Here is a 15,000-nt window from a genome sequence, read left to right on the forward strand (position 1 = left end):
GTGTGTGTGTGTGTGTGAGTCTGTATGTGTGTGTCTGTGTGTGTATGTGTGTGTGTGTGTGTGTGTGTGTGTGGCTTAGGCATTCCATCTCTCACACAAAACACACAATACACGCACATTGACACACACAAACAAAACATTATCGGCATCATCACGCCTCCCACGCCTCTAGCCCTGCGGTGCTTACGGTCCTCTAGCCCTGCGGTGCGGTGCGGTGCGGTGCGGTGCGGTACTTACGGTTGGCGTCGGGGAAGCACTGGTCCACCAGCGCCATGTACTTCTCCTCCGTGGTCAGCACCACGCCCCCCGTGGGCAGCAGCTTGTGCCGAGCTGGCACGCCCTTGACGAAAGTCTGCACGGGCACAGTAAGCTTGAGTTCAGATTTACCCATGCGTGGACACAGGAACCAAAACAAATACACTGACTGAGGTGGCACTACTGTACATTAGTTACTGTATGGAAAATATCACAGGGCTTCCTAAAGTCACTTCATAGTATGCATTGGGTATGGTCTGTAATAATTTTCAAAAATCTTCCAATAATAATTCCTCACTTAGAGTATATCATTGCTACTGTAATATGCACTTTAATGCTACCAACATTTTCTATACAATTCTGTAAAATGATTCATTTTGGACAAAACAGTCTGTTACATACTATTACTTCTACTATACTGTATTAGATGAGTGTTAACCCTTAATGATTGTGTGACTGGTGCAGTTATGTGCATCTGTAGTTGTAAGTGTCTCATGGGCGGTACCTCGTAGCTCTCATGGCACTCGAGGCTGTAATTGGCCCGCACCACCACATAGCGCTCACGCCACTTCCTGGTGTCATCGAAGTAGAGCACATGCTCCTCATACAGCATCTCCCCGTCCTTCAGAGGCTCCTGGGGAAGCAGGCCAGAGAGGAGCATCTCAGATCACACAAGACATATCTCTCACACACACACACTTCAGAGGCTCCTGGGGAAGCAGGCCAGAGAGGAGCATCTCAGATCACACAAGACATATCTCTCACACACACACACACACACACACACACACACACACACACACACACACACACGCTTCAGAGGCTCCTGGGGAAGCAGGCCAGAGAGGAACATCTCAGATCACACAAGACATATCTCTCACACACACACACACACACACACACACACGCTTCAGAGGCTCCTGGGGAAGCAGGCCAGAGAGGAACATCTCAGATCACACAAGACATATCTCTCACACACACACACACACACACACACACACACACACACACACACACACACACACACACACACACACACACGCTTCAGAGGCTCCTGGGGAAGCAGGCCAGAGAGGAACATCTCAGATCACACAACACATATCCCTCACACACACACACACACACACACACACACACACACGCTTCAGAGGCTCCTGGGGAAGCAGGCCAGAGAGGAACATCTCAGATCACACAAGACATATCTCTCACACACACATACACACACACACACACACACACACACGCTTCAGAGGCTCCTGGGGAAGAAGGCCAGAGAGGAGCATCTCAGATCACACAAGACATATCTCTCTCACACACACACACACACACACACGCTTCAGAGGCTCCTGGGGAAGCAGGCCAGAGAGGAGCATCTCAGATCACACAAGACATATCTCTCACACACACACACGCTTCAGAGGCTCCTGGGGAAGCAGGCCAGAGAGGAACATCTCAGATCACACAAGACATATCTCTCACACACACACACACACACACACACGCTTCAGAGGCTCCTGGGGAAGCAGGCCAGAGAGGAGCATCTCAGATCACACAACACATATCTCTCACACACACACACACACACACACACACACACACGCTTCAGAGGCTCCTGGGGAAGCAGGCCAGAGAGGAGCATCTCAGATCACACAAGACATATCTCTCACACACACACACACACGCTTCAGAGGCTCCTGGGGAAGCAGGCCAGAGAGGAGCATCTCAGATCACACAACACATATCTCTCACACACACACACACACTTCAGAGGCTCCTGGGGAAGCAGGCCAGAGAGAAGCATCTCAGATCACAATCACATCAGAGGAGCCTGTCTCATCACTTGATTGTATCTATTCTGTCTAATGCATACCGCGCATACAGCACTCACAGTCACACAAACCAATGATAATCCATTTGTGTCCCCTCAATCGCACGCGCGCATACACACACACAGTCCATACCCTTTGTTTGAGCAGCTGTGTCCGCTGCTCCTCCTGCTGGTTCATCTCGTCCCGTATCTTGTTGCAGTACTCCACTGAGTACTGCTGCTTATAGAGCACGCTGAAGGCATCAAGCTCCTGCTGGGCTCGACCTGCACCGACACAACACACATGTCTCATCAACAACACAACACACATACTACTCACACTCAACAACACAACACACATCTCTCATCAACAACACAACACATATCTCTCATCAACAACACAACACACATACTAACTACTCACACTCAACAACACAACAAACATTTCTCATCAACAACACAACACATACTCACACTCAACAACACAACACACACCTCTCATTAACAACACAACACATATCTCTCATCAACAACACAACACATACTCACACTCAACAACACAACACACATCTCTCATCAACAACACAAGACATATACCACTCACACTCAACAACACAACACATATCTCTCATCCAAAACACAACACACACTCACACTTAAAGCAACACCAAAGAGGTTTTTATACCTTAAAATAATGTTACCAAAATCGTTTCAGTGGTTCATCAACTCGTAACAGGGTAAACGGCACTTCTGCATTCGCTTCACAGCCCTCTATCGGCTATAACCGAACTATGTAAGTTTGCCAGATCGGGTAGCAGATCTGTAGTTCGATGGAATGAGACATAAGAAACTACAAATTTGACTTGCATCTGATGTCGCAATACATCGTACTTTTATAAGTCATGCAAAATATTCTACCTTGTCTGTGGACATCATTATTTGCAAAGCCGGTGCTGGATAAACAAATAGCGTGCGTGCGACAGAGGGAAAGTTCTTTGGTGTTGCTTTAACACCACAACACACATCTCTCATCAACAACACAACACATATCTTTCATCAACAACACATCAACAACACAACACACATCTCTCATCAACAACACAACACATACTCACACTCAACAACACAACATATATCTCATCAACAACACAACACACATATCTCATCAACAACACAACATATATCTCATCAACAACACAACACATACCACTCACACTCAACACAACACATACTCACACTCAACAACACAACACACATCTCTCATCAACAACACAACACACATCTCTCATCATCAACAACACAACACATATCTCTCCATCAACAACACATCACAAATACTGCAGTACTCACACTCAACAACACAAGCTATTACATACACAATAAAAGACTCTTGTATCATACATATTGTATAACACACATTATAACAATGTAGGCATCACACATCACATTACTATCAACCCCACACATAACACGCCTGTATTACACAACACTGACAGCACACATAAATCCACTTGTCAATTCATAACGCATTACGTAACACAAAGCACTGACCCATCTCAGTACTGTCTATAGGACAGCTTCCACACATCCAGCTCTTCCAGTGGCCATAACTACTTAATCTCTCTCTCCCTCTCTCTTAACTAGGTTTGCAACACCACAAAATGCATTCTACAGGGTTTGCATCTCTCAGCCCGAGCCCCCTCAACACCAGCAGATGCTATGCTTTCTTCTGCTTTCTCTTTCTTCCAGGCAAAAAAAAACAATAATCCAGGGCAAAAAGAAAACGCATTGTGAAGCATATACAAACTCTACAATAATTCTGAGTATGTATCAGGTTTTGATGACATGGGTGATGTGATGCTGTGACGATCGAACATTACTATAACTTCATAGTCATATTATGGGATGACATCATATCATATGGGATGAAGGGAAAGAGAGCAGGAGAAATGAAAGAAGGATAGAGAGAGAGAGACAGAGAGAGAGAATGAGATATAAATCATTCTAGGAAGGCATGTCCTAATTGGCTCCCTTCCCAGTGTTAAGTGAGAGATGGTGGAAATTTTTACTTGTTTGCCCTAAAAACAAAGAGCAGCTTGAAGTTTTCCACTGACTATGCAAATGGCAAGAGAAGGAGGGAAAATAAAGAGAGAGAGAAAGAGAGAGAGAGAACGAAAGAATGGCCGTTTCCTTTCAACAACCGCGTATGGAGATTTCTTAAGCTCACAATACCCTGCGACTCATTCCATGTCTCACTGTTGTGGCTTTTTTCTGTTATGGTGTGTTTGATCGTCTGTAACACATAATTCCCCCTCTCCCCTTTGCTCTGCCTGCACGGACTGGCACTCATGAGCACACAGGAACAGAGAGGGAGGAAGGAGGACAAAGGCAGATCAGGTAGCAAATAAGCTCAAAGGTGACCAGACCCACCCAGTGGGAACAGAGGCAGTCAAACACATGTGACAGAGCTGGGGTGCGTTTCCCAAAACCATAGCTGCTAACTAAGTTAGCAACTTTGTTGGTTGCAATGCAATTTCCTATTGCCAACCAACTAAGTTGCTAACAGGTTAGCAACTATGGCTTTGGGAAACGCACCCCTGGACGGTTGTCTGGAGTGTCTAGTCTTTGGGCCTCTTAGACTAAACAGGAAGGGAAAAGGAGTCTCAGTGAACTAGGGCTGCGTTCCACAGAACAGAACACCCCCAGTGCACACAAGGGTTGGGCAAAATTGGAATTGCAATTCTACTTCCTGTTTGCTACCTCAATTGAAATGCAAGTGAAATTCAATCATTTAATTAGAATTTAAGAGCCAGCTTAAATTCAATTTTGGAATTCTGAACAACCCTGGTGCACACATGTACAACACAACATGTACAACACAACATGCATATGGTCCCTGCAATACACAAAGCATTTGCTATGACTGTTATTCCTATTTATTCATCCGATATATTCAATGTTTTTTTAACTAGAGGACTGATCCGGAACAGTAGAAGTGCAAAGTGGTTCCACAGGTCATCAGTTTGAAAGAGGAAATTACATCAGTGCACCATTTCCTATTTGAGGAGGAAGTGACTCACGGCAATCCTGTGGAAGTATTCACATCCTAACATATGGACTTTGACACATTGATGGTCTTGCTCACACACACACACACACATATGTACATGCACAAACACACACACTTTATGGCATTTGAATTTGCCAACAGAAAAACTCTTTTCCCACCAGAACAATGCACATGCATCTATCATGTCGACTTCAGACCAGATGTCTGGAGAAGCCCACATTACAACACTTTTCTCACAGCTGTAATTCAGAACAGGGGTTTTCCCTAAGAGACCGGGATTCAGGTCAAATACATTATAGTCCATTTATGTAGGAGGAGGGATAGATTCTGTGACTCTGCAAAACAATTACCTCATTTAAAAGGTATTGTTTTTTTCCCTCATCGCCAAATACTGAGCAAATTTAGAGGATGTTGTTACACACACACACACGCTACAAACATCCTGATAATTTCCAAACTTGCCTTTCAACCCCTATTAGATTTGTGTTTGCTATAAACTCAAGCAAAGCACAGCCAAGTGTTATAAACTGAAGTAGGCAAGGATTTTAGATTACCAAATGGCCCAGCTTTATATGTGCCTGGGGCTTTCATAGAGACCCATTCACTGGCCTTCAGATGACTCATCACAGAGTCACCTCAGCATCCTTTACACTTGGGTGGATGTGGCTTTTCTAAAGTTTGTGATGAATGGCACAGGAATGGCCATATTTCATTCACGTAGAATGTAGCAAGCACTCATCTGGAAGAACCGGCCTGACATTTAAATGCCCTCAATTTCCTTATTCATTAAATTCAACCAAATAAATTACATTAATATTTTACTTTGCACAAATGAATCTCATGATGTCTTATTCACAAGATCAGCCGGTCATCTGTCTGATCATCTGTCTCTGTTGCATACTTTGAGTGTTAGTAACTGAATCATGGGCCTCCAAGGCAACATCTGGGTAAGGTCCAGTATAAGGATTCTCTTTTACTCCAGGGATGGTTCTTCTTTGCCGATTGGATCCATATTTGAGCTCCTCTGAGAGAGCTGTTATATGATAGCAAGGTCTATAAAGTCATATCACACAATACCTGCCAGCAACAATGTAGAATAGTCTGAGGAGCTCAACAACTTGGCTCTACTCAACTGCTGGATGATGTGTCTGTGTGTGTCTATGTGTGTGTGTGTCTGTGTGTGAGTGAGTGAGAGAGAGAGAGTATTGTACCCACCACTGTCTACTAGTGAACACACTAACTCTCTAAACTAAAGTTTTGTCTTAATGACGTGTCACTATCTTTTCTAAATGTGCACAAGCAATGTATAGGTGTAGCAGAGTAAAGGTGAACCCATCTTGGTTTTTCTGGAAGAGAGAGATTTGGCCGGCAATCAGCCTCCTCTGACGTTTCCCCACGCCTTTGGTAAGGACTGGTTCCAAAATCACATTCAGCTGTGAGCCGCAGTATTTGTGTGTGTGTGTGTGTGTGTTTGAGAGTGAGCGACTGGGAGACTCGCCCGGGATGGAATGTCTCACACCTTTACCTGAGTTTTCTCAAGCTCCTACAAACGGTCTTGGTCAAATGGGACAACCAGAGTCACCAAAAAAAACACCTTTACCAAACAAACCCCAAACTTCTCCTGAACCACCACTCATCCATAGAATATCAGTGGACAGTGCCGACTATAAGCATTAACACAAACCTCTGTGTTATGCCTAAGCCCTTCTTGGATGCTGCTGAATAATTATGCGTCACCAAAACAGTCCAACTACCGATGAGACTGTGGTGCAATTACATTACAATTACATTACAGTGTAACCGAAATAGCGTGCCCGGGGAAACAGCAGCAACTCTCCCACAATAGCCGTCTCGCAAATTCCCCATTATTTTTCTCTGTGCGGTCTTCATCACTCTCACTCTCTTACCTTGCCTTTCTGTCTTCTTACTTGAGATCTCAGAAATAGATTACTTTGGTAATATCACTGTGTGTGTTGGTTTGGCGTTGTTACGCGCTCATTTAGATTTTAAACATTCTTGACTCCAACCCAGGAGGCTGCCCTGACCTGCAGAACCAGTTCTGTATAGCACACACACACACACACACACACACACACACACACACACCTACAAATGCCCCCCCCCCCCCCCCCCACTTTACCCTTCAAACACACATAGACAGACACAGAGAGGAAGAGGCCAACATGTAATTTTAATTAGGTCTCGTGAAATGCTGAATTACTTACGACAGAGTACAATGTTTGTGCTACATCCCACAGCTATAAAAAGCAAAGATAAAAGCTGGGAACCTTCCAACGTCTATCCAGTATTAAACTTAAACACCACTTCTACACCATGTAGCTTAAACACCACTTCTACACCATGTAGCTTAAACACCACTTCTACACCATGTAGCTTAAACACCGCTTCTACACCATGTAGCTTAAACACCGCTTCTACACCATGTAGCTTAAACACCGCTTCTACACCATGTAGCTTAAACACCGCTTCTACACCATGTAGCTTAAACACCGCTTCTACACCATGTAGCTTAAACACCACTTCTACACCATGTAGCTTACACACCACTTCTACACCATGTAGCTTAAACACCACTTCTACACCATGTAGCTTAAACACCACTTCTACACCATGTAGCTTAAACACCACTTCTACACCATGTAGCTTAAACACCACTTCTACACCATGTAGCTTAAACACCACTTCTACACCATGTAGCTTAAACACCACTTCTACACCATGTAGCTTAAACACCACTTCTACACCATGTAGCTTAAACACCACTTCTACACCATGTAGCTTAAACACCACTTCTACACCATGTAGCTTAAACACCACTTCTACACCATGTAGCTTTATCGCAATGTTGCTCAAGTATGATTTATCGAAATTCTCCCAGCTCTGGTTTGCAGTATAACACACAAATGCTCCCTTTCTGTCTCGCACTCTCTCAGCCCATCTGCCCCCCAACCTCTCTCTCTCTCTCTCCCTCTCTCACACACACACACACATTCAAAAGCACATGCAAAGACTGTACCTCTCACATCAATGGATGAAAGTAATTACAGGGAAAACCTGGAGGGGATGGAGGAGGGGGGGGGGGGGTTCTGCTTAAGCCCAGTTTCCTGTTTGTGCAGACACGAGTAAAAGCCGAAAACAATCGACTAATTCAAATCACTCTTCGACACTATTCATCCACACAACCTCTGGGCGTAACTGTAAAAGCTCTCACATCCTATTTTCACACACACACACACACAGACACACACGCAGCAGGTGTTCGCTCTGCCTTTGTTTGGTTGGCTTCGCATCCGCAGAGCATCCCCAGTCCTGAGAGACAGCTCAGTGAGAACACTGGGTCTCATTAGCGCAGCTGACTCATGATGGCGCCTCACCTCACCCAGAGCTCCCTATGAGCCCTCATCATTACCCATTCCACTCACCTCACCCAGAGCTCCCTATGAGCCCTCATCATTACCCATTCTACTCAGCTTTACCCAGTCTTGTGCTGGCATTTTTGACATCAACATTGACGACTTGACATCAACCTCCAAACAATATTCTTCCCATTCCATTCCGGTTCACTGCGTTAGTTTAAAAGCAGACGAGACGTGCAGTTGTGCTGATTTCGAAGACAGTCAGTACACCCTGTTAGAAGATCTTGACATCTTTCTGTCATGTCAGGTTGAGTGTGCAATTCATCACTAAATAAGAGACGCCGAAAATCTGAATCTTTAAGTTATGTCAGAAACCAAGCCTGACACGTATAAGAACTAGATGTACCGCCGAGCGGTACAAAATATGACCGCCGCCCAGTCCAGCACATTTTTTCCACAAAAATAAATCACAATCAATGAAAGGCCTATATGATTCTAACTGTCTCACTAAATTGCATTATCCACACTCAATTCTCACTGGTATCTGCTAGACAACAAGTACCAAAACATGATTAGTTCATAGATTTCACATGTAAAATTCATTTTATACAACCCCACCCCCATCTTGCCTGTTCATAATTCTGAGAAATTCTTGAATTGTGTGCATGTGTGCGTGTACATGTTTATGTTTATGTTTATGTGTGTGTGTGTGTGTGTGTATGCGTGCTTGTGTGTTTGCCTACGTATGTGTGTTTGTGCATGTGCATGCATGCGTACATATGTCTACTGTGTGAGTATGTGTCATATGTATGATTACTGTGAATGTATGTGTGTACGTGTGTATCTGTTTATGCACATGTGTGCACATGGAATGGGTTAACATGACCCCTGGAGGCAAACATACGGAAAAAATTGGTCATCCTAGGCCCTACGGTTCTCAAGATATTCACAGAAAACTGTGTCTGCCCTACCCTCCTTTCGGGGGGTCCAGTCCAGCGGGGGGGCTACAGATCAAAACGAAAAACGATGGTTCCATGCTATCCATGTGGGGTTACATGCCCACCAAGTTTCGTGTACCCCGGTCTTCAGTGTCCCGGGAATCCTTGTTGGTGTACGGTCACTAAATGTACACATAAATTATTTTATTGTAAGGCCCCCCATGAACTAAAGTTCACGAAACTTGGCATGCATTCGTAGGGTGTCATAATGATCCTACACTTTCAATTTCGTGCAGTTTTGACCATGTCAGCCAGAGATATTGTGATGAAAACACCTAATTTTTTGCTTTTTAATTTTTAACTAGGTGGCGCTATACATGAAATAAGTGGTAATGGGATAGGTTGACATGTCCCCTTAAGACCAACATACAAAAAAAAAGGTGGACCTCCTAGGCCCTACGGTTCTCGAGATATTCACAGAAAACTGTCTCCGGCCACCTACAGGCCAGTTGGTGTATAGTAACATAAATTAATTTATTGTGTGGCCCCCCATGAACGGAATTCCACGAAACTTGGCGTGCATTCAGAGGGTGTCATAATGATCCTAAACTTCCAATTTCGTGCAGTTTTGACTATGTTAGGTCACAGATACCTGCGATTACAACACCTCATTTTTACTTTTTTGTGTTTAACTAGGTGGCGCTATACATGAAATGAGTGGTTATGGAATGGGTTGACATGGCCCCTTGGGATCAACATACAAAAAAAAATGGTCCTCCTAAACCCTACGGTTCTCGAGATATTCACAGAAAACTGTCTGCCCTACCCTCCTTTCGGGGGTCCAGTCCAGCGGGGGGGCTACAGATCAAAACGAAAAACGATGGTTCCATGCTATCCATGTGGGGTTACATGCCCACCAAGTTTCGTGTACCCCGATCTTACAGTGTCCCGGGAATCCTTGACGGAAATTTGGACATGCGAAAAAAAAAAAAAAAATCTGACTAAACCTATATGACCACCGCTTCGCTGCGCGGCGGTCATAATAATAAGAACTGATGTAAACAGTTGAAGAAATTCCAAGAACTGGCAGACATGATACTCAAGTGACATGCTACAGTAACAAAAACAGTAAAATCCAAAGCCAAGGATCTCTGACTGGAAGTCCAAGCTACCCAACTATGGAACTATCTGAATGCTTGCGTATTGATTTGTGTAATGATTGTAAATGATTTGTGTAAAGATGCATTTAATGGCATCTTGTTGTGTCTTCATTTCCATGTGTGGTAAACAGTCGGTTTCATTGTTTGGCATCTTACATCTGTGCGCAAGTCCGAAGTGCCAGAATTTGGTGCATTTCTGGCACTAAATCATCTTTTAAGTTTCTGTTAATATGGCTTTGTTTGAATGGTCCTGATGATATAATGCCTTTGTAAATGCCCCTTTGTCAACATGTTTTTTTAAAACTGATCTTATTTATGAACAGCATTGTTTTCCAGGATCTGAATTTACATAATGTTCTGTTGGTTTTGATTTGTCATTGTTTGGCAAAACCCACCATGAGCTCTGTGGTTTGCAACAGCTTTAGAAGAGGAGTAACACAATAGTCAAGGAACAAGCAAACCTCCTTGGCTGCACTCTGTGTCTATATGATGTCCTCACAATTCCACAGAACCGATTTTATATGCTGCGTCTCAGTCTACCAGGATCTCCTTTCACCTGTTCTGAAGATGTGTCAACACACCCAGATAAATCATCGATTTGCGCCTCTCTCTCTCTGGTGCCAGTGAACATTTGCAAAACAAAAGTCATACGTGGCCATTTTCTCTGCTGTCAGCGAACATGTAACATGATATTTGGACATTGTGTCGTTCAGTCTTTCAATGCTACCTCTTGTACTCTGGCTGGTCTACACAACCAAAAAGAAGACATGAAGATGGTCCCAAAACCAAGAACCCAGAGCCTTGAACAAAAAATGAAGACGAATGTCCATTTTCTCTGGGTACCCCACCCCTCTATTGCACAATAGAGTGGTGTGGAAAGTGAAACTGGTCGTGGTGCATAAAGGAGTCTCCCTTTTCAGCTGTGGGACCTGGCCAACAGGAGGGACCTGATCTGATCATAACCTCTGATAAGGAAGGAAAGGGAGAGGGAGAGGGAGGAAGAGACAGAGTCAAATGGACAGAAGGACACGGAGGGAGTGGAGGGCGCTCCAGTAAGTCCTTACTATCGTATCCAACATGTCTTTACCTAGAGGACAACTTTGGAACTAATTAATAAAAGTTACTACAACAACCACTATCTTGCCTTCCCACGGGTATGCAGGATGAATAACCTGCACAGCTTGGCAACTGTGATGAGACATTTATGCCTTCAATCTGGTGACAACTCAATACAACCATGTGGCTTGCTGGAACATCAGAAACCAGTTGTGCCAGGGAGAACATGCCGGTATGAGCACACACATACACATGTCAGGATAAGCATTCAGTCTAAGCACAAGCAACAATAATTATAGAACAGACTAGCCTACCAGATGAGAATAATCCACAGCCTAAATGCACTCACTCTGAGGAATATGAACTCTAGATCACAAAAATACATTATGTAGTTATTAGAATACCCTAAGACCATGCAGTTTTGATTAATATGGCAATATCCTTGGAATTTCATATGAGCTTAAGCCTTAGACAAGATGAAAAGGCAATAACCATGATACAAGAACAGAGGAGGCCAATCATATTTCACTTGGTCGTGTTTGAAAATGTAGTAGCCAACCCAAATAGACGGTTCTATTTGGTATTCATAAACAGAGAATATTCTGAGAACTAAGAACGTAAAAAATATCCAACCAGGAATAGTATCGCGCTGAGACAGAAGAACGCGGCTGATATTGTCTGGATGACAAGTCCGACAGACATAAGCCCCTTGTTCTGACGCGGAAAGGAAAAGGTGCCACACTGATGTCATGGTGCAAAAAGTAGTTTACGCTCTGGGGGCACGAAATTACCTCTAGTCCTGATAAAGAACAATTCTGTTGCAATTTTAGAGTTGTGGTCCGATAAATATTCTCGTCTTACCTTTGATGAAATTGGATTTGTTCTCATCCAGCAGACTGGACCCCGAGATCCCCATGTTGCCGCGCTGGTGTGCGGTAAACTGTGGGCAGGTAGGTCGCGCTCGTCAGGTGTGGCTCCTGTCGCATCGAGCTCCGTGGCTCACACTAGAAGCGCCTACCCGCGGGCGTGGTGCTACGGCCACGGCGGGTGGACGCACCGGGAACCCAGCCTCTGCCTCCTCCCACATCAGACATCGTGGAAATTATTTGTTAGTGCAACAAAATAAAAACATTTGTGATTTAGAAACTAAATTGATGTTGGGGACCATGTTTGATTATTTTCCCCAATAAGAATACAGCTCAGAAAAGGGTTTTTTTGGACAGAACCGTGTTTGAATGGGCATGCTTTGTTTACTTTTCCAGTCTCTCCTGGCAGGATATACTTCCCCCATGTGGTGTGTCCCATTCTTTATCCCACCGACAGTGGTCGTTCCATTACTAAGGAATGTGACCATGCCCTCAAACCTTGTGTAGGTTGCAAAAGACATTGTGCATTACAAGAATGGCTAAGATGCCATTTAGTGTTCCGTTGGCTAAAAATGACAAGAGACAGAAATGTCAAAATACAGACAATCAAATGTGATCTTAGATTATAACTCACCAGATGTAGAAATCTAAACTCACATTCTGGACTTAATGTGTAGCCTACTGTATAGAGAAAATGTTAAGAATAAAGTCTGGGCATTTAAGTGGGAGTCTGACAGAATGGAATCCTTGTGATGGCCAGTCAACCATAAGACACCATATTCTGCAAAGTCTGGAGTCCCTCCGTGACAACACCCTGTGGAAATTCAACTGGGACGGGCATTGACTGCTCTCAGAAGTCAGTCAGCTGGCATCAGCTGTTGAAGTCAATGGCACAGAATAGTGAGCAGGACACTGGAATCCTCAAGGATTGGCAATGGTGCAGACTGAGCCAACATGCGGGAACAAACAAAGGAAACTACAATAACTGCTTTGATAGTAGTTTTGTAGGGTTTATTCCCTTCTCTCACTATTACTTATAACATAACTATGATCTGGCTGTTTTGGGCCATGTGCTAATTGATAGGCATGAAACCACAGTTGGAGATCAAAATTCTGACACTGGGACCAACAGAAACTTGGTAAAAGAGTGGGACATTCTGGTGGAGGGATTCCCAGACAGGTCCAAATGTGGTACCTGACGAGCAGTATACCTTCTTTACAGGCTGACTACACCACCCCCTGATGGGCAGGAGGACCCACAAATCTTTCCCTGAATATAGTGTGGCTAGTTCATGTTCCCCGCAAAGGGACAATTGACAAAAGGCAGATATGTAAATGTATTTCAAATTTATTACAATTTAGTACAAAAGGTGTAGAAAAGTTATAAGGATAGAGCTTAAAATACTGCTATAATCAACGGGTGGATTTTCCTCAGTCTAGGAAGGTCGGATCAGGCAATGCAAAACCCCTGCTCAGGAGGACCCTGGTGAGACAAAAAACAGGAGACAGCAACCCAACACCAGATGAAGCATGCAACACAGCAAGCACTACACACTCAAGATCTTCAGATACCACTACAAAATATCACACGTGTTGTGTTCCAGCAAGCACTACACTCTTAAGGTCTTTAGATACCACTACAAAATATCACACCGTGTTGTAGTTATAGTACACACCAAGACATGTCTCCCAATGTGGTCCCTTGGCAAGAAGAGGCAAAGCATCAGTGTGGATCGGGCCTTGTACAGGGTCTAAGCAGAAGACATAGTTAGGGAGGAGAACCACCAGCATCAATAGCACCACTAGTTAATGTACAATGCTACTATGATCGGTGCACATGGGTGGTACAGTAGGCCCAGAGGCAAAGTCACAGATAACCAACCGAACAACCAACAACACAATAAAGACATGCTTACTAATTACAGGAAAACAGTGGCTGGCCTGGTCCCTTTTCAGGAGAGAACAAGCATGTTAGTTGCCAGCCTCATTAAACAACATAGCATAGTCTACTCAAACATAGCTAGAAAATATAGGCCTACTTTTCAGCATGCTCAACTGTCCCACAGCTCATTGACACATGGAGACAAAAAGGTGAATGTTCCATTGCCACGTACAGAGAAAGTAGTTTAAAACATGTTCCAATGCAGGTATAAAACAAAATGTGCATATTAAGGAATTTACCAATGCAGCCCAGCAGCTCTGGTCACAAAGGTGATCACAACAAATGTTAAAACTCCAAGCAGAAACCTGTGTCCTCCGTGAAGAGTAGACATGCTTCTAGAAATTACCCTGATAAAATGAAATAAGTATTAAAATAGCAGTGATTAAACATGCTTTACCATGACCAACAGTACCTGCATGAAAAGGGAGCCCAACTTGCACAACAGTGTCCAGCACCAACACAAAGAGAATCTTACTTGCAGCCAGCAAACACTTCCTAATTGGTCATGTGACTTCCCAAGACATCATGT

The 15,000-nt window shown here is 43.9% G+C and overlaps 1 protein-coding gene and 1 long non-coding RNA gene across 2 annotated transcripts in view; both read right to left on the minus strand.

Moving 5' to 3' along the window:
• The window catches only part of niban1a (niban apoptosis regulator 1a), a 24,704-nt gene extending 11,954 nt beyond the window's left edge, over positions 1–12,750 (minus strand). Inside the window, exons 1-4 of the mRNA XM_042056347.1 lie at positions 12,525–12,750; positions 2,217–2,347; positions 761–889; positions 238–352 (exon numbers count right to left, since the gene is read on the minus strand). Of these exons, the coding sequence (XP_041912281.1) occupies positions 238–352; positions 761–889; positions 2,217–2,347; positions 12,525–12,579 (430 nt within the window). The 5' untranslated portion in view covers positions 12,580–12,750. The remainder of the gene's footprint in view (positions 1–237; positions 353–760; positions 890–2,216; positions 2,348–12,524) is intronic.
• Positions 12,751–13,382: 632 nt separating this feature from the next.
• Positions 13,383–14,957, minus strand: LOC121677563. Its single transcript, XR_006021034.1, has 4 exons — positions 14,884–14,957; positions 14,711–14,818; positions 14,446–14,477; positions 13,383–14,280 (listed from the first exon to the last, which is right to left on the minus strand). It is a non-coding gene; the product is annotated as an uncharacterized LOC121677563 (long non-coding RNA).
• Positions 14,958–15,000: the final 43 nt, after the last annotated feature.

The sequence above is a fragment of the Alosa sapidissima genome, chromosome 12 (assembly GCF_018492685.1).
Source record: "Alosa sapidissima isolate fAloSap1 chromosome 12, fAloSap1.pri, whole genome shotgun sequence".
Taxonomy (NCBI): Eukaryota; Metazoa; Chordata; class Actinopteri; order Clupeiformes; family Clupeidae; genus Alosa; species Alosa sapidissima.